At 33.7% G+C, this 23,994-nt stretch overlaps 1 protein-coding gene across 7 annotated transcripts in view; it reads right to left on the bottom strand.

Annotated features, from left to right (window-relative positions):
- Positions 1-23,994, bottom strand: part of PPP1R12A (protein phosphatase 1 regulatory subunit 12A) — a 148,278-nt gene that overhangs the window by 38,169 nt on the left and 86,115 nt on the right. For 3 of the 7 annotated variants that reach the window (XM_032346911.1, XM_032346912.1, XM_032346913.1), the window contains exons 6-14: positions 22,745-22,819; positions 21,983-22,071; positions 21,665-21,822; positions 16,087-16,208; positions 8,799-9,014; positions 6,213-6,307; positions 5,682-5,786; positions 4,626-4,793; positions 4,052-4,228 (exon numbers count right to left, since the gene is read on the bottom strand). In XM_032346911.1, coding sequence (XP_032202802.1) covers positions 4,052-4,228; positions 4,626-4,793; positions 5,682-5,786; positions 6,213-6,307; positions 8,799-9,014; positions 16,087-16,208; positions 21,665-21,822; positions 21,983-22,071; positions 22,745-22,819 — 1,205 coding nt within the window. The remainder of the gene's footprint in view (positions 1-4,051; positions 4,229-4,625; positions 4,794-5,681; positions 5,787-6,212; positions 6,308-8,798; positions 9,015-16,086; positions 16,209-21,664; positions 21,823-21,982; positions 22,072-22,744; positions 22,820-23,994) is intronic. The other 4 variants (XM_032346915.1, XM_032346917.1, XM_032346916.1 and 1 more) reach the window with 3 other exon arrangements.

Genomic DNA, 23,994 nt, shown 5'->3' with positions numbered 1-23,994 from the left:
TCATTTCCTATTATTTTAAGAGTTCCCATCTGATATTTAGTTACTTTCTCCTCTTCTGGGGCTCCTGTATAGAGAAGACCTCTATGAATAAAATGTAGAGAAGAAAATTAAGTCATATATTTTATGTGTTTTTGATTAAAAAGAGCTGACCAGGGCACGTGGGTGGCTCAGTCAGGTGGGCGTCTGCCTCAGGCTCAGGTCATGATCCCAGAGTCCTGGGATCAAGTTCCACATTGGGCTCCCTGCTTAGGAGGGAGTCTGCTTCTCCCTCCGCTTATGCTTGCGCTCTCTTTCTCTGTCTCACAAAAATAAAAATCTTAAAACAAAAAAAAGAGCTGACTATCAAAAATCAGAATTTATCAGTCAAAAAAGAGCTGACAGAATATATCAGTCAAAATCCACTGGTGCTGGGGCGCCTGGGTGGCTCAGTGGGTTAAAGCCTCTGCTTTTGGGGGGCGCCTGGGTGGCTCAGTGGGTTAAGCCGCTGCCTTCGGCTCAGGTCATGATCTCAGGGTCCTGGAATCGAGTCCCGCATCGGGCTCTCTGCCCAGCAGGGAGCCTGCTTCCTCCTCTCTCTCTCTCTGCCTGCTTCTCTGCCTACGTGTAATCTCTGTCTGTCAAATAAAAAAAAAAAAAAAAAAAAAAGCCTCTGCTTTCGGCTCAGGAAATGGTCCCTGGGTCCTGGGATTGAGCCCCGCGTCGGGCTCTCTGCTCAGCAAGGAGCCTGCTTTCCCTTCCTCTCTCTCTGCCTGCCTCTATGCCTACCTGTGATCTCTGTCAAATAAATTAAAAAAAATAAATAAAAAAAATAAAAATTAAAACAAAATCCACTGCTGCCTTAATCACTACTGTATCACACTGTTATACTGGATCTCCTTCTTAAAACTATGCAGGGTACATAATTTAACTCCTTAGTAATCTCAGACTGCTTACTACTTTCTGGGCAACTGAAAGGTTTTTTTTTTTTTTTAATTAATAATTTTCCAATAATTCCAATTATTCTATATATTTTTGATTTCACTTTCTTTAAAAAAAAAAAATTATTTATTTATTTAAAGAGAGAGAGAGAGTGCAGGAGGGGAGGGGCAGAGGGAGAAGTAGAGAAAGAATTCCAAGCCGACTCTTCCGCTGAGTGGGCCCAAATTGGTGCTCCATTTCATGACACTTAAAATCATGACCTGAGCCAAAATCAAGAGCAGGACACTCAATTGACTGAACCATTCAGGCACCCCAATTTCACTGACACATATTGCTGAAATATTCATATTTATTTATATATTTTGGGTAGTCAACAAATTACATTTTTTAAAAAATTACATTTTTTAAAAAATGGAAAACCAACCCTTGTTTTTCATTCAGCTTTTTCCTTGTAAGAAGAAAAGTGAGCAAATGCATGCTGACTGAGCCAAGGGAAAAAGGTGGAAGAAAATAATTATACAAAGTAATAGTTCCATGTGAATTCATGCTACAAATATGAACTTATTAGTAAGTATCTTAAAACTTATCTTAAGACTTAAAGACTGGAGAACTAGAAATATTTAAGAAATGAAAGAATCTGCTACCATGGTCCATCTATTTAAAGCTATCTTCTCTTCTTTACTCCCCACCCCACCACCACCATTAATCCATTGGAAATCTTAGCTAATAAAAACAGAAAATCCTCATCCAATCCTGATCAATCAAAGTAACAAAACTCATGAATATGGTGGAATTTAATAGTGAGTAAGGTAACTTTACATAATATCTGAAAGTACGTATGTAAGGATACCTAAAACGGCATAAATGTATTAACTTATCTTTTTTTAACCACAATATATATTTAAATGCTAACATATCCATTTTGAGGACAAATAGTCAACCATATACATTTCAAAACCATTAGTGAAATTTAACTGAAAGACAAACAGAAGAGGCCGACAATGTATTCAAAATTGCAAACAATCACTTGACATGAAACAAAACACAAACATTAATATTACTGCAAACATCATTGAAACAGAGTAAGACAAACAAAATTTCTGTAATATACAACAAGAAAAATTTCATACACATTTTGTTTCTTATGCTATTAAAATCTGTTCTGTCCTATTAATATCTCCAAATATTTAATTCTCAATCTTTAATGCCTTTCAGGATTAATTCCAAAAAATTGATCCAACAACTTTATAATAAAGAAATATGAGGTTAGGAATCATTTCTTTGTTCTGAAACAACTGATGATTCCAGGAAGATACTCATTAGGCTTTAATAATCACTGGAAACATTTTTAGAAGCATGGAATCCTAGAAAGTATTCTAGAAGTTAAAAATTATATAAATCAAATTCCTCATTTTACAGAAGAAGAAATTCTGACCTTGAGCACTCTAACCTTAGGATTAAAGCAGAAAAAACTAAGGATTCCTGACCCTTTTTCTTCACTCCCCATACACCATAAAAGCAAAGGCCTCAAATTTATTTTCACTAGAAAGGTATGATGGATGCCTATGATCCTCTAATTTCTGTTTGCTAAATGGTCTTACCCAAAAATACCTTAAAAGCCTAAAACTAACTTAAATTTAGAAAAATGAAGAATTAAATCATGGTACGACCTATACTGGTATTCAAATCACAAAATGTTAACTTCTTATAATGGTTTCATCATAAAAATAGAAATAAAACATAAACATATTGGTAGAAAATAAAGATGCAATGATAGAAAGGAAAATATTTTAACGTTAAAAATTTAATGTCTTGTTACTTTTCATATATTCACCACAAATATTATTGCAAGGATATTAATACTTACTACAGGCCATGCAGTTTGCTATGCACCAAAGACAAAGACTGCATACGAATACTACATGCCAGAAATAAGACAAAGTTAATCTGGTTGGTATTTTTGTTAAAAAAAGAAAAATACCAGTTATGTAGCTAATTTAATTTCGTAAGAATAAAATGTAGAAAAGGTGCATTTCATTTCTAAAGACTTTAGTTTTCTCAAGAGGAAAAACAAAATTCAAAGCTAGGAACTATGCATGATAGCAGAAAAAAATAGCTGACTGATTATCCTGCAACCTTGGACTTCACTTCAGTTCTCACACAAATTATATAAAAGTGGAAAAGTCCCTTAATATCTCTGGGTCTTAGTTTCCTTCTGTAAAGCAAGGATATCACATGTAAGTTCCTTTCCACATTTGTGATTCCATACCAATTAGCAGCAGCAGAAAAAAGTAAAGCAATGCTCTTAACATATAAGCACATAAAATAAATTCATAAACTGTTGAAGAAATTTAATCAATGAGTGCCTTTTATGTGCCAGAATGTACTCAATGCACTTAAAAATTATTTGGCTTACATGTATCCCTAAGAAATCTTTCTTCAAGAGAATCTTAAAATGGGGACGCCTGGGTGGCTCAGTTGGTTGGACGACTGCCTTCGGCTCAGGTCATGATCCCGGAGTCCCGGGATCGAGTCCCGCATCAGGCTCCCAGCTCCATGGGGAGTCTGCTTCTCCCTCTGACCTTCTCCTCACTCATGCTCTCTCTCACTGTCTCTCTCTCAAATAAATAAATAAAATCTTTTAAAAAAAAAAAAAAAAAAAAAAAAAAAAAAAAAAAAAAAAAAAAGAGAATCTTAAAATGAAAATCTCAAAAATAACAAGAATAGTTAACATCCATCAAAATTTTTAATAATGGGAGAAACAGAGAAGAATGAAAAATCTGTTTTTGTCAGATCTAGTCTTCCATGAATCTGATTGGGTATGCTTAGATCTTCATCACAAAAACATCTTGAATGAAAACAACAATTAAAAAAAATGAAGATGGCTAAGAAGACCAGTGTCTGGCTCACTGCCTTGAAATGAAAACATCAATTCTGTCAGAAGGAGTCACCAAGCCTAAATGCTAATAATTGCCCATTACATCAATCTATACAGTTTTGAGATGATATAGGTTATTTTATTTATTAACCTATTCAAGAGATGGTCATCAACCTGCCAAGATTAAAGAGCAAAACAAACAACTTTCATCACTGGGCAAGATAGATCAGCAGTCCTGTGAGGACCTTTACACACCTGCGTCTCTCCCTGACCTCTGATGTGGAGGAGACAGTGCCAGCAGTAGTTGTAGTCAGGGTTGTGGTTGAGGCTGCAGCATTTACAACAGTTGGAGCAACAGGGATGGTCAATGCCGTAGGAACACTGTCCTTTTCTTTTTCAGTACTATCCTCAGCCCACAAACGATTTGAGGTACTATCGCATCATAAGCAGCAACACAAAAAGAGAAAAGGAAAACAGCTAAACAATGAAAGCACTTTCTAGCAGCTCAAACAGGTGACTATAGGGATGGATTTTTTTAAAACACAAGGCAAGACATCTTTCAGCTATGAACCAAAAAGCTCACCCAGAGCTGTCAACGGAGAAATTTACTTAATTTTAAGCAGCCTGATTCAAAGAAAGTTAATAATTCAGGAACTTAATTTTTTTCCCCAGACATGCGTATTTGCCTCTTTTTGGAACCAAATTTGATTGTAAATAATTTAAATGAGGTAAATGAAAAAATCCAGAGCCCCACAATCTTCTAAACAAAAATGCATGCACATACATAAGCACACAGTAGGCCTGAACACAAAATGTATCTGTGACTCACCTGCTTTGTGTGCCTGCTGAGGAAGAACCCGTTGTAATCTTTGTAGTAGTGCTTGTGCTGGAAAGCAGGCTTTTCTGAAGCCCAGCTGCAGAGGTAACTGTTGGTGTTGATGTGGTGCTTGGAACACTAGAACTAATCAAATCATCTGGTCTTCTACCAAAGGAGCAACTAAAGGAAAGAGTCATATCTATATAGAGTGTGTTTGTATGTGTATTCTATAGTTAATGTCTATATATTATACAGATTCACAAGGCTAGGAAAAATCTAAAAAACTGTGTTCTAAATACACCACTGGCTCCAGCACCAAGAGTTGCATCTACAACTTGCTAGGAGTCTGGATGTTTTCACTAATTTGGTAGTGTATCATTTTACTGCCTCCCTTTTCCCTCAACAGGACTCAAAGATGATCTGATCTGGTATTTTCCATTCCTGGACTGTAACACACCATATAGTCATGCCAGGCTGGGTCTGAGAAAAACACTTAGGTCTGGTTTTATTCAGGGAAAGTGAAAATGGACCTTTTTGAAGAAAAGTGTTTCAGCAATGAGTCACATCCTTAAGTAGTGACCCATGACTGTATTATAGTTGTTCATCTTTTCTTCTTTTAGTTGTTTTTAGCAGAGAAAACATTTAAAGCCCCCTCCCACCCCCACAATGTGATTTTATTACCAACATTTTGATTCAAGACATTTTAGTATCTCTGAGTTCTAAGAAGAGTAGAAACTTCCGGGTCACTAATTAATGACCAGGTCAATGAAGACACTAATCTATTCAACTGCTGTAGTTAATTATATAAGGAGCTCCTTCTAAACATGCTACAATCTTAGAGGTACTTCCTAATATAGCAAATCTAATGAAATATATATATGGCATAAGTAGAAGCAAATTTTCACCCATCTCTAAATATATATTCTGGGTCTTTAAATGATGTTTTATTTAAACAAAAGATGTATTTATAAAAGCACATATTTTTGTAACAATACTAAATTGAGGGCCCCCAAAAAACTGCCTCATATTTTTATAAAAGTCAAGAATGTTATTCAAGAATTATGTTACCTTTTATGATAAGTTGATCCTTCATTAACTGAACTATTCTTTTTGAGATCATCTTCCCATTTTCTTCTTGTATAGGAACTACTTGTACGCAAACTTGAAGAATCTCTGTGAAAAGAACATCCTTCAAGTTCTGGTATATAATTTTAAAATAGGTTAAAAAAGCTGTGTATTAATAAACATTAGTAGAAGCAGAAACCAGTAAAATCCCTTGGGAAAGCACGCTGGCATATTACTGAAAGTAATTCTGGTTCTAAGTTCTATTTCTCGGGTATAATCCTAATTATAGGGGGGGAAATTAAGATGTTTACAGAAGGTTTACTTATGATCACAAAATATGGGGAGGGGGTGGGGAGGAGAGAGAATCCCAGGCAGGGGATGTCTAGCACGGAGTCTGACATGGGCTCAATCTCACAACCCTGAGATCATGACCTGAGCTGAAATCAAGAGCTGGATGCTTAACTGACTGAGTCACCCAGGCATCCCAATAAAGATTTCATACTTAAAACACACAGCAAATCATAATAAATTCACCTGTTTTCTTTCTCTTCAATATCAGATGTACTGGCTAGTCGTCTTGGTATTGTAGGTGCAACATATGCAAGTCTAGTTCCTTTACTATCTTTCTCCTACACAACAGGAAAAAAAAATGAGTAAAAATAAATCTGTGTGATGATTATAAGAGCTGCTAAAAGTATTAAGGAAGAGTAATCAACAATGCACATAATATAGCCATCACAGTTTATAGTATTCTTCCAAAGTTCCTAGCTATATTCTAAAATTAATGTCTATCAATAATACTATAAACACTAAAGGACAGACTGTTTAAAATAATTTTCTTTCTCCTTTAATCTAAAATTAGACAGTATTTTAATAAATGGAAAAAAAACATGGACAAAAAAATCCTTCCACATTTTAATGACTTTTTCTAAAACATCCATAACAGGTTATATAAGGTAACGGAGTATGATAAAGTAAAATATTCTTATTTTTCTAAAGAAATAAGGTCTCAAAAATGGCTGACTGGTAAGTCCCAATTATTGGTTATGTAAGTTATTTACTACTTTGATGTAATATTAAATATTCAGAACAAAAATTACTTAAATTTGTATTTATCCAAATCTGGTTGAGACTGTAGTAGCAAGGCATCTGGTATGTTCCCACTATAATGGCAGCAAGTATTTGGAAAAGAACTGGCCAGTCAATCATACAAAATAAAAAACATTAAAATTATTTGATGAGAAATTCAATTTCTGAATTTCTGATACAAAGAAATACTTTTATTTTTTAATGTTTTTTTAAGATTTATTTATTTATTTGACAGAGAGAGAGAGAGATCAAAGTAGGCAGAGAGAAAGGCAGAGAGAGAGAGGGGAGGAAGCAGGCTCCCTGCTGAGCAGAGAGCCCAATGCGGGACTCGATCCCAGGACCCTGAGATCATGACCTGAGCAGAAGGCAGCGGCTTAACCCACTGAGCCACCCAGGCGCCCAAAGAAATACTTTTAAATAGGGGAAGGAAACTATATGGAAAAAAGTCCAAGCACTAAAAATGCAATAGAGAATAGATAATCCAGCTATATAAAATATTACTGAATAAACTGTGGTACATTCTATTTGATGTTCTTTATAATTTAGTATTACCTTTCCAAATATAGTTATTAAAACTACTCATCAGAAGGAGACTTCTTTTGATATGAAAAAGCAGATAAAAAAACTGCAGATACTGGATAAAAGCAACTTAGGAGTATAATTACTTTCTGGAATAACTAAATTCTAGAATGAATGCCCCTTAATACATTTTATTGTAAGCTCTCAAGTAAGATAAAACATTAGAGTATAATCTCATAATTGATTTTTTTGGCAAACACATCTGATTTTCCCAATACTTATAGAGGCACACTTCATTTTATTCACTAACAGATATTGTGGTTTTTATAAATTGAAATTTGTTAAAACCCTGCATCAAACAAGTATATCCTAGCCATTTTCCAAAAGCATTTGCTCCCGTTGTGTCTCTGTCACATTTCGGTGATTCCAACAATATTTCAAAATATTACACATTTTTTTAAAAGATTTTATTTAGGGGTGCCTGGGTGGCTCCGTGGGTTAAAGCCTCTGCCTTCGGCTCAGGTCATGATCCCAGGGTCCTGGGATCGAGCCCTGCATCGGGCTCTCTGCTCGGCAGGGAGCCTGCTTCCCCCCACCTCTCTGCCTGCCTCTCTGCCTACTTGTGATCTCTCTGTCAAATAAATAAAATCTTAAAAAAAAAAAAAGATTTTATTTATTTGATAGAGATCACAAGTAGACAGAGAGGCAGGCAGAGAGGTGGGGGGAAGCAGGCTCCCTGCCGAGCAGAGAGCCCGATGCGGGGCTCGATCCCAGGACCCTGGGATCATGACCTGAGCCGAAGGCAGAGGCTTTAACCCACGGAGCCACCCAGGCGCCCCTTCAATATTTTTTTTTTAAAGATTTATTTTTTTCGTTTGAAAGAGAGAGAGCACATGCAAGCACAGGGAGGGGCAGAAGGACAGAGAGAGAATCTCAAGCAGACTCTGCACTGAGTAAAGAGCCCCATGAGGAGCTTTATCTCACAACGCTGAGATCATAACTGAGCCAACACCAAGAGTCAAGACACTTAACCGAATGAGATGCTCAGATGGCCTCAAGCTTTTTCATTATTATTACATGTGGTATGGTGATCTGTGTTCAGTGATTATGAGCTGCTGAAAGCTCATATTAGGGTTAATATTTTTTAGCAATAAAGTATTTTTTAATTAAGGTATATATATTTTCTTTAGACATAATGCTACTGCACACTTAAGAGACTATAGTATAAGTATACCTTTTATATACAGTAGGAAACAAAAAAATTCATTTGACTTGCTTTATTACAGTGGTCTGGAGTCAAACCCACAATATCTCTGACATGTGCCTGTAATTCCATACTGATATCTGTTTAAGGTACTTATATTTATATTATCATGTAATTCATTAAATCAGGTGAATTAAGTTGATACACAGATCTAATAATGATACACAATAGAAAATCCATCAGGTTTGATGTTCCTAGAAAAAAAAATATTGGAGTTTTAATAGAAACCAGATTAGGAAATAGAGTACCTTTTCTTTATTATCCAAAGAGGAGGAAAGCCTAGGACTTGAAGCTGAACGCATCACACCTGCGGTGTCTTTGTCTTTCTGAGCCTCTTTAGATGCCGTGATTTCTGCAAGTGCGCCATAACTGCCAGTCTTTCTAAGTCCTAACCTCCAGGATGCAGGAGACTCATCCTTTCTCTCTTCTTCTTTGGGAGAAACTTTTGTGACTGAAGTTGGAAACTGTTTTTATTTTATTTTTAAAGAAAAGAAAAAAAAATATTAAGACTGATCAATCCCTAAGCTGGAAATGACAAGTTTACAGGTAATACGTCTCAAATTATAGTTAAGTTTCAGGAGAAACACTAAATAGGTTAATGTCTTAGTAAAAAATTTAAAGATCTAAAACTGGAAAAAAAAAAAAAAACTACCTTTCCAAAAGTTAGATTTAATAAAACACACTCCACACTTTACACCACACAGAAAAATTATGATGCAAATACAGAGAACAAAAATAAGCACACCATAAGGACTTTAAAACCATGCATCTTTGGAACCAATACTCATATTAAGCTTGTTATGTTGTAACCTAATATAAATCCTTGCACATAGAAATGCCTCACCATAGATTTTTCACCCTTATTGGGCACAAGAACAATGCCAGTTTTGCGCAAGCCCTGCCTCCATGATGCAGGATCTACTGATTCCACCACAGGCATGATAGGAGCAATGAAATCATACTAAAGCCAATTAAAATAAGACAGGTAAAGAGATAAAGATTGAAAGCATAAGAACAGAAAAGGAAATTATGAACAAAACACACTTAAAAAGAAGACTTTTATAACAAATTAAAGCCCAGTAACTGGGTAATGATCCAATCTTAAAGTCACTGGGAACAAATTCTAGTTTTAGCATGAGAGAGATTCTGAAGGAATCTAATAAAGAAATTTCCAAAATAGTTAAAGGCACATGGAGCAGGTAATGTTACAGTATATGAATGAACAAACTTACTGCACCTGAATTTTGTTTTTATTCATTTATATACTTAGGTCAAAAATTTTTTAATCCAGCACAATCAGTAAAAAGTAACAGCTGACATACCTTCCACTTACAACATTTATTTCAGTAATATTTTTAATATCATAGCCTTCAACTATTTGATTTTACCACAAAATATTATTTTATACATTTCAACTCAAAATTAATTTTTATACAAATACTTATTTCATTTTCAAGGTTTTCCAAAAGCAAAAAAAATGAAACATTTGTTATATTTAACTGTTCATTTCAACTCACAAAGTTTAAATATTTAACTACAGATAAGAATAGATGGGTGAATATAGCAACTAACTAGTTCCTTTACGTACAGGATATGGGTAATTAAAAAAAAAAAAAAAACCACTTACCCCTGTATTTATTGCCAAAGTTTGCTACAATTAGCAGTTTAAGTTTAAAGTACCCAGGATGTCAGAGGGCTACGACAAAACTATTGTGTGAGATACCTCTGTACCTCCAGTAAGTAATTCCTATCATTAGGGTCAAAATACAGACTCATGATATACAGCATTCCCCAGTACCCAAAATGTGTGCTGAAGCCCCAGGGTGCCAGAATAAAATCACAAGGGCACTGTGGGATATTTTAAAGTTTTAAGAGAAAGCACAGTGACACCTGTTGGACACCACACAAACTGCTATTGTTAACTTACTTGCACTTAACTACTTAATAAAGGAAACAAAGAGGTACTCCTATTGGCCAAGAGGCACTGTGAAAAAAATTAATAAAACATTAAATGTCCCACTGACTGAGAAATTTCATTGAGGGACTTCTGTAACATTTTATACAATAATACAGGTACTTGATGATCAGTTATTGATTTCTGAGTCTCAAGTTGTAGCATCCAAGAACAGAGGTTAGCAAACTTTTCTGTAAAGGACCAGACTGTGAATTTTAGGCTTTGCAAACCACAGTCTCTGTTCTAACTATTCATCTATACTGTTGGACCAAAGTTGCCACAGGTAATACATAAGTGAATGAATTTGGCTGTTCTAAAGACTTTATTTAGGTACACTGAAATTTTATTTGTGTCACAAAATATTCTTTTAATTTTCCCAACCATTTAAAAATATTAAAACCATTCTAACATGTGGGCTGTACAAAAACAGGTAATAGGCCAGCTTTGGTCCACGAACTATGGTTTGCTAAACCCTGACCTACAACTTCCCCAAAACTGGAAATAAAGTTACTTCTCCATGATAAAACAGGTAACCTAACATTTACTGAATGGTACAAGAGAAGCTAACATTTAACAAATGTTTGCTCCTGTCAGGCCCTAAGCTTAAAAGTCCTTCACGTGCGTTATCTCATTCAATTCTTGCAACCACCCAGTGAAATGCTATTATTACTGCTATTTTAGAGTTGAGAAAAATGAGGGAGTATTAACAATTTTGAAGTGGACATTTGTTGCATTGTAATTACTGATCTCTCTCCATTCTGCCTAATGTGAATTTGGATTTATTGGTTTATGTGTTTCAAAGCTCCTTTCAATTTTACTTGGCCTATAAATGAATGTATCTGAAATACTCAACTATACCCACTCTCTGAAACTCTTCTTTTGATGTCTGTAAACAGTTTTGACTGTTTAGTCTGTTCTAACTTTCTTACTCCCCTCCGTCTTAGTCTTCTTGATGTTGTTAGCACAGTCCTGAAACATAAGCATCTCAAGACTCTGTTCTCAGATCTCCTTTCTTCCTCTGAGGGCTGGAAATAGGGTCTTCTATACTTCTTAACGTTAAATATTAACAGCACTCGCTTATTCTTCAAATTTGTTATCTCTAATTTTGAATGACTCCTAAATTCCCAGTCCTGAATTTCTATTTACCTAGAGAATGAACTATCTAGAACTATAATTAGAAACTTAAACTCAACATATTTAAAATCAAACACCTTTATTTCCAAACCAGCTCTCCCTCAGTTCCCTATTTGTTAGTAGCACCAATAAATTTCTTCTCTTCCCCATATTTGAAACTTCTTATTCATCTCCCCCCCATTTATAAATTAGGTGCCAAGTCTTGAATCTCCTGTCCTTTGTAAGACCACTGCCACTTCTCTAGTCTATCATCTTAGGCAACTTCAGTAACTTTCTAGTCAATCTTCTCTCAATTAGCCTCCCTTCAAATATACCTGTTCGTTGCTGCCAAAATAATATTCTATAAAGGATAATTCTCTCGTGGCCTTGTTCAAACATTTTGTAGTTCTCTACTGTTCGTCAAATTATAAAAATGTTACCATAGAAATGAAGACATTCCATAATTTGTCGTTACTTTTCCTGTTTCACTTTGTATATGTACCCTATAAATCAATCAAACTACACAACTTATTTTCCCTGCAAATATTTCACAGTATCCCTACTTTGTTTACATTGTTTCTCTTCTCTTCCTTTCAAAAAACTGTACAAACTCTCTTTCTCTGTTAGTTGAAATACTACCTACCCATTTAAGATTTATCTCAAATGTTCTAATTTTATTACCTCAAAAAATATGATCTCTTCCATTTCTTTTTCAAGATTTATTTATTTATGTGAGAGAGAGAGAGAGAGAGAGTGCATGGCAGGGGAAGGGGCAGAGGGAAAGAAGGAGTCCCAAACAGACTGCACTGAGCACAAATCCCAACGTGGCACTTCATCTCACAACCCTTAGACCATGACGTGAGCTGAAACCAAAAGTCACACTCAACTGACTGCACCACCCAGGCACCCCTCTCTTCCATTTTTAAATAATCATTCTATATTTGTACACTTTAATTGGCATACATCATATGGCCACAGTACATAGTTTATTAAATTATTATTACATTTAATAATTGGATCCAATTAACCAAAACACTTAATTCTAAGAAAAAGATGAATTTTCACCATCTAATACAGCTTACACTTAACCAGAATTTATGTGCATACAGCAAAATAGGTAATCTTTTTCAGAGATTCCAACAATATTTATTTTGATTAAAAAAAGGTATATAAATTCACTGTTAAAACTTTAAAGTTTACTTATTATTATTTTTTAATAATCTTTACACCAATTGCAGGGCTTAAACTCATGACCCCGAGATCAAGAGTTGCATGCTCTCCTGACTGATCCAGCCAGGTACCCCTACTGTTAAATTTTTATTTTATTTTATCTTATTTATTTATTTTTTAAGATTTTAAAACTGATAGTTTTATAGGAAACATCTCCACAAATCACAGGCCTGGTCTCTCTTTAATTTTAGCTGAAGAGTTAAGAACTTAATGCAGTATCATTTAAAGGGAAGATATCTACGTTTTTCTGTAGCTACCCTGAATTATTAAGAATATAAATGGTATTTAATACTGTTTTAGAGCTGCCTGTTTTGTGATCTATTTCTTGCTGTATGTGCATGTGTGTTTTTTTTTTCTTTTTAATTTTTAAAAAATATTTTAAAAATAAATAAATATTTAAAATAAATATTTTATTTATTTGACAGAGAGAGCGTAAGCAGGGTGAGTGGCAGGCAGAGAAGAAGGAGAAGCAGGCTATCCACTTGGCAAGGAGCCCAACATGGGACTCGATTCCAGGACCCTGAGATCATGATCTGAGCTAAAATCAGTTTAACTGACTGAGCCACGCAGATGCCCCCATGTGTGTATTTCTATTAGTTTATGCACTGGTGGTAGAAGCAAGAGAACTTAAGTTACCTTTGTCTAAATATCAAAACCAGAGTAGTGAGTGGAACCTAAAAACAGAACTCTCAACTATGAAATCTTTTAACATGCATTTAAAGATTCAGCTAAGGAAATTCATCTGTGAAGTCCCTAAGTTAAAGGAAAATTCACATTATCCCTAATTGAAACTAACGTAGAAGACATTAAAATGCTATATTAACATAAAAAGCATCACTGAACATAACAGGCTTTAAAAGTCATACAAAATAAGTAAATTACTCTATCCATTAAAATAATACTTCAAATTATCTGTATGCCACAACTTTATTAAAATAAAATTTGGTTACAAAACCTTAAGAACAAAGACTAAAAAAATATAATCTTCAAAGTAAGTTATGATACCTGAAATTGAGAATAGAATGGAGTTTCTAAACATGCAAAGCACAGAGGAAGATAGTTGTTATTGGATCAATTTAATAACAGAATCAGAAGTAGCTCTGAGTAAGGATTTTTATAGCAAAGAGGTTACTGGCCTAACTCTAACAGTTATTATGTTATGATTACTATAACAGTAAGTTATTATTACATTAACAATTATTAAGAGTTATTAAGAGCAATTAAGTTATTAAATTGGGGCTATGTCTGAGAAAAATGTAATTGATCAAAAGGATCAAAGTAACTGCAATTACTTGACAATAGCAGTAAAGAGATTGTTTAGCTAAATACTCAAAATAATGACAGCCAGTTATTTGTGGCCAGATATTTCAGGGGGATGGAGCTTTTGGGGAACTTCTGATAATCCCATTAATTTTAACAGATAGTAAATCAAAAGAGCTAAAGTTTGGTGCTGATTGAAGAAGTATACAAGGACTCTAGAATTAAAGTTTAAAACAGCCTAGGATGACTCCAGTTATAGCATGATAATCATCGTTAACATTCTGCAGACAGATTACACCCTGGAGAGTTTCATTTTTAAGCATATATAATATAAATTACTATCATATGAACATAGGTTCTAGCTGAATTCAGGAAACCCTCAATTCTGGAATACAGAAAGCAAGATAAATCATTCATACATTTCCCTGATATTCAAACTGTAACCAGTGAAATCCATACATTTCTACCACTAAGAACCCATATTATCACTTTCCTTAGCAAGAGTTTTAGAGGAAGATTACTACTAGCAGTATGGATTGTGAAAAACTTCTCTAGTTTATTATTCTGAAAGATTCATATTTTGACCACTTTGGAGCCAAATCCAAAGATGAATAATACTGACAACATCACAGAAACACTGCAGGGATTTAAAATCAGTCCTCAAACCCATGCAAACCAAATAATGTCAGATAAGCAACAAAATAAGAAGTCCAAAGGCAGAGACATGACAGTTAAGCACAATGTGCAATCCCTTAGTGGACCCTTGATTTGAAAAAACAAACAGAAAAACATTAGTAGGACAACTGAAAAAACCTTGACTATGGTTTGTATGTAATGAGCATAGATAAAAGTATTACAACATATTTAAATATCCTAAATAGGGTCATTTTATTATGGGAATGAAGGATAATGCTTTTGTATTTAGGAGATATGTACTCAAGTATTTGGGGTAAAGTGTTATACTGATAGCACCCAATTCTTAAATGTTTCCTCAAAAAAAGTACGTGTGTGTGTTTACAGAGAGGGAAATGAGTATGTTCATTAAAGATAAGTAAGGGTGGTGGGGAGAAGCCTTTAATAAAAAAGACCAGTGGTATACAAAACAAAACAAAACAAAAAACATGTAATGTTTAATTTGGGTTAAAAGAAGTACAGGTTCTAGAGTAGTAGGGAAAAGAAGTATCTTTAAAAAGATCAATACACTACTTGGGAAGCACTGTTTGGTGGAGAAAAGGAAGCAAAAGGACAGAGAACAAATGGGGAACAAAATAAGGGGAAAACAAAAAGAAACTGGTATTTTGAGAGCACTTAGTCACTAGCTAGCTCTCTCTCTCTCTCTCAACCAAGGTTTATAATGCTAATTTACTTTCTCTTTTAGGTTATTTTTTTTTGTTTTGCCTTTTCCCTGACAGATAAGGAAGACAGCAACTTGCTAGATGTCCTTACAATTAATAAGAGGTGGGGTCGGGAGTGATCTCTGGTTTGTCCAAAATCAGAGACCTTGCTCTTACTGGCATATCACCCTTGCATGGTGATATTTTCAAAAACGTTTGTATAGAGTTTTGTATAAAGTTAGACAATCGTGCTTTGTATAGAGTTAGACAATCTAGGTTCTAGCTCTCTGACTTGTGATAGTACTTTTTGTGCTTAACTGTGAAATTTTCAAAATGCGCCTTTACTTACCAGGGATAAAGGATACAAAACCCATGTTTCTCAGAAGTTCAAGAGAAATTAAAAACTACCATGACCATTACCGTTCGTTTTCATATGCAAACTAGTACTTTACAAAGTATTTTTTTAAAATGAATATGGTTCAAAGGAAATCTCAAATTTAAAGAAGAAAAATATATTCTTATATATTCTTATATTCTAAACCTTAAATATTTTTTGGAATAAACTATAAAAATTTAAGAACTGTCTTAATGCTTTAGTACTTAAACAGAATGTAAGTATTTTTAGCAAACACAATTTTGGCTTACCTTTTTCATAGGTGATGTAGGTGTTGCCTGACCAGATGACACAGGTGTTGTAACAGCTACAGGAGCTGCTTGTGTACTAGAAGTACTGGCATTAGTTACAGAAGCCATGGGCTTTGTCTTATCTATTACAAAAACATGAAGAATTTAAGAGTCAAGATTCAGCATGGATTATTTCAATGTCTAGAAAAACAGTATTTTATATTCATTTTTTAAAAAGGTTTTGTTGTTCAAGTCTTTTTCATTTTTTTTTCTTTTTTAACAAGGGAATTTTTCAAGAAGTTTCCGGAAATGTCTCAGTATGTATGCTGAAATAATAGAACATGATGACATAACAAAGCATCTAAGAATAAAAAACAAAATCTGATTTCCATACTTTTAACACTACAGAAATATAAAACAATTGATATTTAAAAGTTGAATGCTTGAATACAGTGAAACAAAAAGACTATAAGAGCTACACAATTTTTTCTAATAGATCCACAATTTACATTGCTTATTTAAAACTCATAGCTCCTCTTAATTCCAGGAAATCTAAAAAGTGCTTTTTGTCAATGGTCAGTTTATATTCCTGTGAAACAAAGATCATACTTTCTCACCCCTAAAAAATCTAAACATAAACAAGAATATCAGCTGATAATCTCTTTTCACAATGTATTAAAACAATTTCTAACTAACAATGAAGCACTGAGAGAAACGTTTTTGAAAATATAGATGCCAAAAACATTCAGACTGTATTTGAAATATGTACAAATTTTTAAGATTTACTTATTCGAGAGAGAGTGTGCGCACATGCACACGAGTGGGAGAGGTAGGGAGAGAGACTCAGACTCTGTGCTGAGCGCACTCTGACATGGGGCTTGATCTCAAGATCCTGGTATGACCACCTGAGCTGAAACCAAGAGTCAACGGCCTAACCAAAATGCGTGACCCAGCTGTCCCTATATTTGACCATACAAATCAGACTGGCTTTTAGCAAAAACAAACAGTTACCTATAAATTTAAATCTATAAATTAGCTATAATTTATAAATGGGCCAGAAAGGCTTACTTCTCAAATGGTCAAAGATCATTTACCCAGTTTTAAAGTAGACCTTTGGTTTCAAAATGAGGGAGGATAGGTATTCTTCTATACTTTGGGGAAGAAGTATAGTACTTTAAAATTCTATGAGATATTCTTTCATGATACTCATATTCATTATACTCCCTCCTTCCCTTAAGTCAGTTTTTCAATATAACTTTCCACCTTATCATTATGCAATTATACTTTATAAGTAGAAAATATTAAAATATAATTATCTTTAGGGTAGGTATGTAGTTGTATACATGTATACACGTATAAATACCAAATAGTTCTGAATTTGTATTGACTCATTCATTATATTTATGACTAAGAAAATATCCACAAGATGTTAATAGGGTGAAAAGCATAGGATCCCAAACTATACCAAAGGACAAGGCCAAAGTGCCACACTTAAAAATCACTATGATCTTAACTTTTTGAATAAACTGAATGAGCTAACTACAGTCTAATGAGCTTTATTCTCATTGTTACACAATACCTCTTTTAATTCAATAGAAGCTAAGCCTATTCAGTACAGTTAAGTACAAATCATGAATAATCTATTAGACCATCATCTTGAAAAACAGTCTACCTAAATGGAGATAAGTCAATAAATGTTTATTAAATGCCTCCATATTTCAAGTACTAGGTACTGAGTCCACTGTCCTGGGTAGGTACTGGGGTATAATATACCAGTTGATGAAAAAACAAAACATCTTTTAACTGCAAAGAGCTTACAGTGTAGTAGGAAAAATAAATAGCAAAAAGATAAAATTCAACAGATTTTTTTTCCCCTTTTATATTCTCCTTTTACTCTTGGTTTAAATATTTATTTTATATTAGTGAAATCCACACATCAAAGAATGTATATGCATGAATGTATAATCATTTAGGCTTGTTTTATTAATAATAATGAAACAAACGTCAAGTATCCACCATCCAGCTTAGCATTATTAATACTGTTAAAGCCCTTCTACTAATTTGATTTCAATGAAGAATGAAAAGTTCAAGTCCTAGAGTTAAAAAAACCCCAAAACAAAAATACACTTCCCTTCTCATTCCTTCAACTACTTCTCACATTTATAAATCACTCTGGAGGAAATTAAACTTTTGGTTGAGTTCTTATTTTTAGCTCATTTATAAGAAACCAGTTTGATATATAATTAATGAAAGAAAATTCAGCAACATCATTATTTTACATCAACTAACTTCCCAAAGAAATAACCTTCCAAAAACTAGGTAAAGAAATAATTTAGATATTGTCAAACCAAGCTGTAGCTCTACAGGGAAACAACTGCTTTCTCAAGTTTGCCAAATCAAGTATGATAAAACCTTGGGTGATATTAGAAGAGTGAGACAGAGGGAACTAGACACATTTACATGGATTAATTATTGAGATAGAGTCAAATTTTCTTGGCACAAGCAACCACTAGCAAAAGGAAGAACAAAATTATCATAGTACAATGCTTTAGAGAAACATTTAGTTAGCTTAGTAAGAAACAGCAGAGAGTGACTGGTATGCCTAAACTCCAGAGGAGGAATACAACGCAATTTGATGGCAATTAGTTCTACTTGTAGTTACAAAGCAGTACAGTTTATAAAAAAAAAAAGATAAGAAAAGAAAGAAAAAAAGAACAGTACGTTTAAAGAAATACCCAGAATAGTTTAAAGAACTATTTAGATCATTTAGTCCAATTCTTATTTTTACAAGTTAAGGAAATTTCAACCAAAATAGGTTAGGAGGCTAGTTTGTTAATGGCAAGACTGGCTTAATCGGTAGGCTTGTTTATTTCAAATAGTTCCCCAGTGCCTGACTTGGAACAGTGAATTCTATAGAAGGGACCAATTAAGAAAATATTCGATAACAAAATCTCAGAAATTTCTGTGAGATGCTTGGATTCTTGAATTCTGCTATATAAGTAGTAAAAGACCGGACACATTAGTTAAAAGATCTAGGTGCTAGTTCTAGCTTTCTTGTGCACATGTAGTATACTCTGATTTGTAGTGGTGTATTTTACATATTTTACATGCATATGGATTTTATAAAATTCAACTCTACGTTAGCACTTACTACAAAGCAATGCTACATATAGTATCCATTTAAAGCAAGAAATTTCTGAGAAATCTGAGATTAGAGAAATATGAGATTAAATAAATTAACCACAAATACAATTACACTCATGAATCAGTCTGTGTTCTTAAACATTATGCATTCTCATTCTCATATAACATACTTTTATTATAAGAAATATTTAATTAGCAAGTCATAAAAAGGAACTATAATATTCAGTGACTACCTGGTTGCTTTAGTTTCCAATTTTATCCATACTCTCACCAAGACGAAAGATGTGCTGACTCATCTGACCAGCAGTATGACAGCAATAATAGATATATATAGATTATATATCTATATATAGATATATAATAGAAATTAGATATATAATAGAAATATATATAAATATAAATATATATAAATAGATATGTAATAGAAATTATATCCCTGGCGACTAGAAGATGGTCATTTACATTCTCAGAAATTCTTTTTTACCAAAAAATAATTTACCTGTAGGGTTAGTAAGCTTCAAAAAAAAACCAGAAATTTAAGACACAGTACCTGGCAACAAAGCTAGCCTTTATCTGTTTAACATTTCACTTTTAATGGGAAACAGATAATCACTATCTTCTTCCATGTGTGTTTATTTAGTACACTTTAGCTTCCTGAATTTTCTTAGGGGAAATATTTTGCTGAGTGAGTAAAAATAAAATGATCCATAACTATTGTTGTGTCTAGAGGAAATTTAGGGACCAAGAAATTCTAGGGCTTCATTTGTATTAACTGATGGCCACCATATTGGTCCTGATAATTTTTTTTTTTTGATCAAAAATCTTAATGGAGGGGCGCCTGGGTGGCTCAGTGGGTTAAGCCTCTGCCTTCGGCTCAGGTCATGATCCCAGGGTCCTGGGATCGAGCCCCGCATCGGGCTCTCTGCTCCGCGGAGGGCCTGCTTCCTCCTCTCTCTCTCTGCCTGCCTGCCTCTCTGCCTACTTGTGATCTCTGTCTGTCAAATAAATAAATAAAATCTTAAAAAAAAAAAAAAATCTTAATGGAAATGGGCTATTTTTTTCTGATAAATTTACATGTTAAAACATCAGTTTAAAAAAAAAAACAAACAAAAAAAACATCAGTTTATACAACTCAAAGATGGTAACGCTGGAATTTTACATTGGAGAAATAACCAATAAATATAAATTTTCTAATAGAAAATTATAATTCATTGAAACAATACAGAAACCATACCTTTGGGAATAAAAAGGACAAGAATGTAAACGTGATAGTGACTTTGTAAAGAAATTTGGCAACATCCATGAAAAGTGAAAATGTGACTCAGTAACTCAATTTTAAAGTATACCTAGTAGAGTATCTCTTACTTATACATATGAGGAGACAACTGCACCAATGGTCACTATGGCATTATTTGCCAACAATGGAAAAATGGGAGTAAGATAAATTTTTATCAGAAAGGAAACAGATGTATTTAATGAATACTATACAACAACTAGAGGGGTAAGTTATATAGGTAAAGATATAGGTAGATGTAAACAAATCTAAAAATTACAACTTTTAAGTGCAAAAAAAAAAAGCAAGTTGAATAACAACTCCTAGGTATAAAAATGAAAACACAAAACTGTCCTGTAATTACTATATATTGCTTCTGAATGTGTAAGATAGCATTAAAATGGACTGGAAAATATAAGAAAAAACTCAGGACAGTGACTGACCTTGGGAAGGAAGGAAAGGGAAGTAGACTAGGGCTCATGGTCAAGAAGGCAACTGTAATGTTTAAATGTTATTAAAAGAAAAATTAGAGTATGTGCTATGATGAGTGCTGTGAATTGTGTAAGACTGATGATTCATAGACCTGTACCTCTAAAACAAATACATTTTATGTTAGTAAAAAAATAAAAATAAATAAACGTTTGAAGAAAATACAGCTAAATGTCAGCAGCTGTTCATTCTTGGTAGTTGGAATATGAAGGTGTTTTATACTTTCCCCTATCTTCAAAATTTCTTGAAACAAAGCAAATTTCTCCATACCCCACAGGAAAATATCTTGATTCACCTCAACTTTCTAAAAATTTACTCTTGCTTTGAGAATATTTGAGATGATACTAGGATCAACTTGCTGGACTGTCGGGCCTCAGAAAGTATCAGAAGCATTCTTGAATTGCTGGGAACCCAATTATACCCCATCTGTACCATCCTAAGGGAATCTTCTCCTTCTTCAAACCTAAAAGTACAATTCAGCAAAATGCAGAGGTAAGAACCTCCAAGTCATTAGAGAACAATAAATTCACAACTATACTCAAGTTTCCAATACTCTCTGAAAGATAATTTACTGGCTTGTGAAGTATCCGGACAATCAGGAAATCAGTAAAGTTCCAAAATTAAAGCCTAATCTTATCTTACTTAATACTGCATCATGATTCACTGAAAATCCCATCATGCTTCAAATTTTACCTGTTTCAGCTTCTGATTCTGAGTCATCTTCTTCATCTTCTTCACTAGAGCAGCTAGATTCATCTTTCTTTCCTTCTTCTTCATCATCAACTTTTTCTTGTTCCAGAGATTCAATACGGGATGCATTTTTCTCTGGCTCAATAATCAGTGTCTCTTTGCTGTGAAAGGAAAATAGTTTTTAAATGATTAAAAACACAAAAGACCAAAAAACTTCAATTTTTCTCAGATCCACCAAATCTGATAAATATGTCTATGGCCCTCATGCCAATTCATTCATAACAATAACAAAACAATATTTTACTTTAATATTTTACTTACTTTTTAAAGGTCTTCTGTGACTGATTATTGTCCATATTGGCTGTTGATTCAATTAGTGGAGATTTCTTCTCCCGTTTTTCAGTATGCAGCTTTATAAAAGTTATACAAAGGAAAATAAAACTATTAAAATAGTACTAATATGTAAATACCGAATTTGAAGTAATAATAACAGTAGTTTTGCAAACATGAAACAAAACCAAAACAAAGGAAAGATTTAAGTTCTATCTGAAAAAAAGTAGCGGGGGGCAGGCTTGGATAAAGAATAAAGAGGACTAAATAGTTTAAAGCTGGGTGAAAGACAAAGTTGGATTTTTTACATGCCTCCAACTTTAGATCACTGAAAAATCAGGATCCCCTAGCCACTCAGGATGTCTGATGATATTTCATACTTAAAAATCTTTCTTACCTACATAACGTTTTCCTTATCTAGGTCCTGCTATTTTAGAAATCCGAGATTTTTATAGTCTCCACCTTCTAAGCAAACTTTATTATGAAATTACAAAAACATGTTATTCTTGAGTAGGTACATTATAGAAGTATTCATTTTGTGAAGAGGACCTAAGAGAAATGGGGATTACGAATACTAAAGGTTGAACACTACCCCTATTCTTCATTCTCTTTCACTGTCACTTGGTTTGACTGTCAGGAATAACTTAAAACCAGAAAGTATAAAACATCACAAAAATATTTTTTCAACTGTCTGAAAGTTAAAGCCATGGAAAATTCACTAATATACACAATTTAGACAGTCATCAAACATACCAGATTTTGTTTCTTTTGCAACTCTTCTAAATATCCTAAAATATCTTCATCTGCTACATCAAATGCTGTCTGACCCTGGGTAGGAAACAAAGGGCGTTGGTGATGGTAAAAAGTCAATAAACTATAAAACACCTTTGGTGATTCTGTATAATTATACAGAAAGAAGTTAGATAACATTTTGTTATGTATGTAGTTTGTTACGCATGTAGTAATAACAACAGTATGATTTAAAGGAGATTTATCAGAAATTCATGTGAGAGAAGCAGCAGATACACCTCTCCTTTCTTTGATAACAGCCTTATTGACATAAAACTCACCATACAAAAAGCCATTTAAAGTGTCCAATTCAATTGTTTTTAGTATATTCATAGAGAATTACAACCTTCACCATAATCAATATAGGACATTTTTATCACCCCAAAAAGAAATGACCTCCCCACTTTTCTCATTTCCCTTCCCAACCCTCCAGCCCAAGGCAACCACTAATCTACGTTCTGTTACTATAGATTTGGACTTGCCTGTTCTGAACATTTCATATAAATGGAATCATAAAATATGTGGTCCTTCATGACTGGCTTCTTTCACTTTGTATAATGTTTCAAGCTTAATCCATGTTGCCACATGGAAGCACTAACTTAAATCCTTTTTATTGTTGAATAATATTCCATTGCCTAACATACCACATGTGTTAATCTATTCATCAGTTGATGGACATTTGCTTTTGCTTTCTGATTTTTGGCTATATATAATAAATAATACTGCTACGAACATCTATATACAAGTTTTTGAGTGAACATTTGTTTTCATTTTCTTAGGGATATAGCTCTAGGTAAAATTACCAGGTCATGTGGTAACTCCATGTTTAACCTTTTGAGGCCTTTTTTTTTTTTTTTAAATTAACATATAATGTATTATTTGTTTCAGGGGAGGCCTTTTTCCTTTTTGATACCTCCCTAAAAATCATGGAAGTCTTAACAGAGTAACAAAGTAAAAATACGTATTTCCAAACTGCTTAAAGTTCAGCCAGCCACAGGTATGCCTTAGTTTCAAAAATTAGTTTAGATGAACATCTGTCAATCTATTTTTATTCACTGTGGAAAAGAAAATTTCAAAGAGCTGCTGACCAAACATAGTAAGGTTTTCTTCTGTCGCCTGCAATAACCCTATTGGTACAGGATTCCAGAATGTCAAAAAAGTTCACTATTAGAATACATTCTACTTAATATGTTGGCTGGTATACAATCCATTCT

The sequence above is a fragment of the Mustela erminea genome, chromosome 6 (genome assembly GCF_009829155.1).
Source record: "Mustela erminea isolate mMusErm1 chromosome 6, mMusErm1.Pri, whole genome shotgun sequence".
Lineage (NCBI taxonomy): Eukaryota > Metazoa > Chordata > Mammalia > Carnivora > Mustelidae > Mustela > Mustela erminea.
The sequence above is the reverse complement of the archived record's forward strand: the minus strand, read 5'-3'. Positions and strand labels throughout refer to the sequence as shown.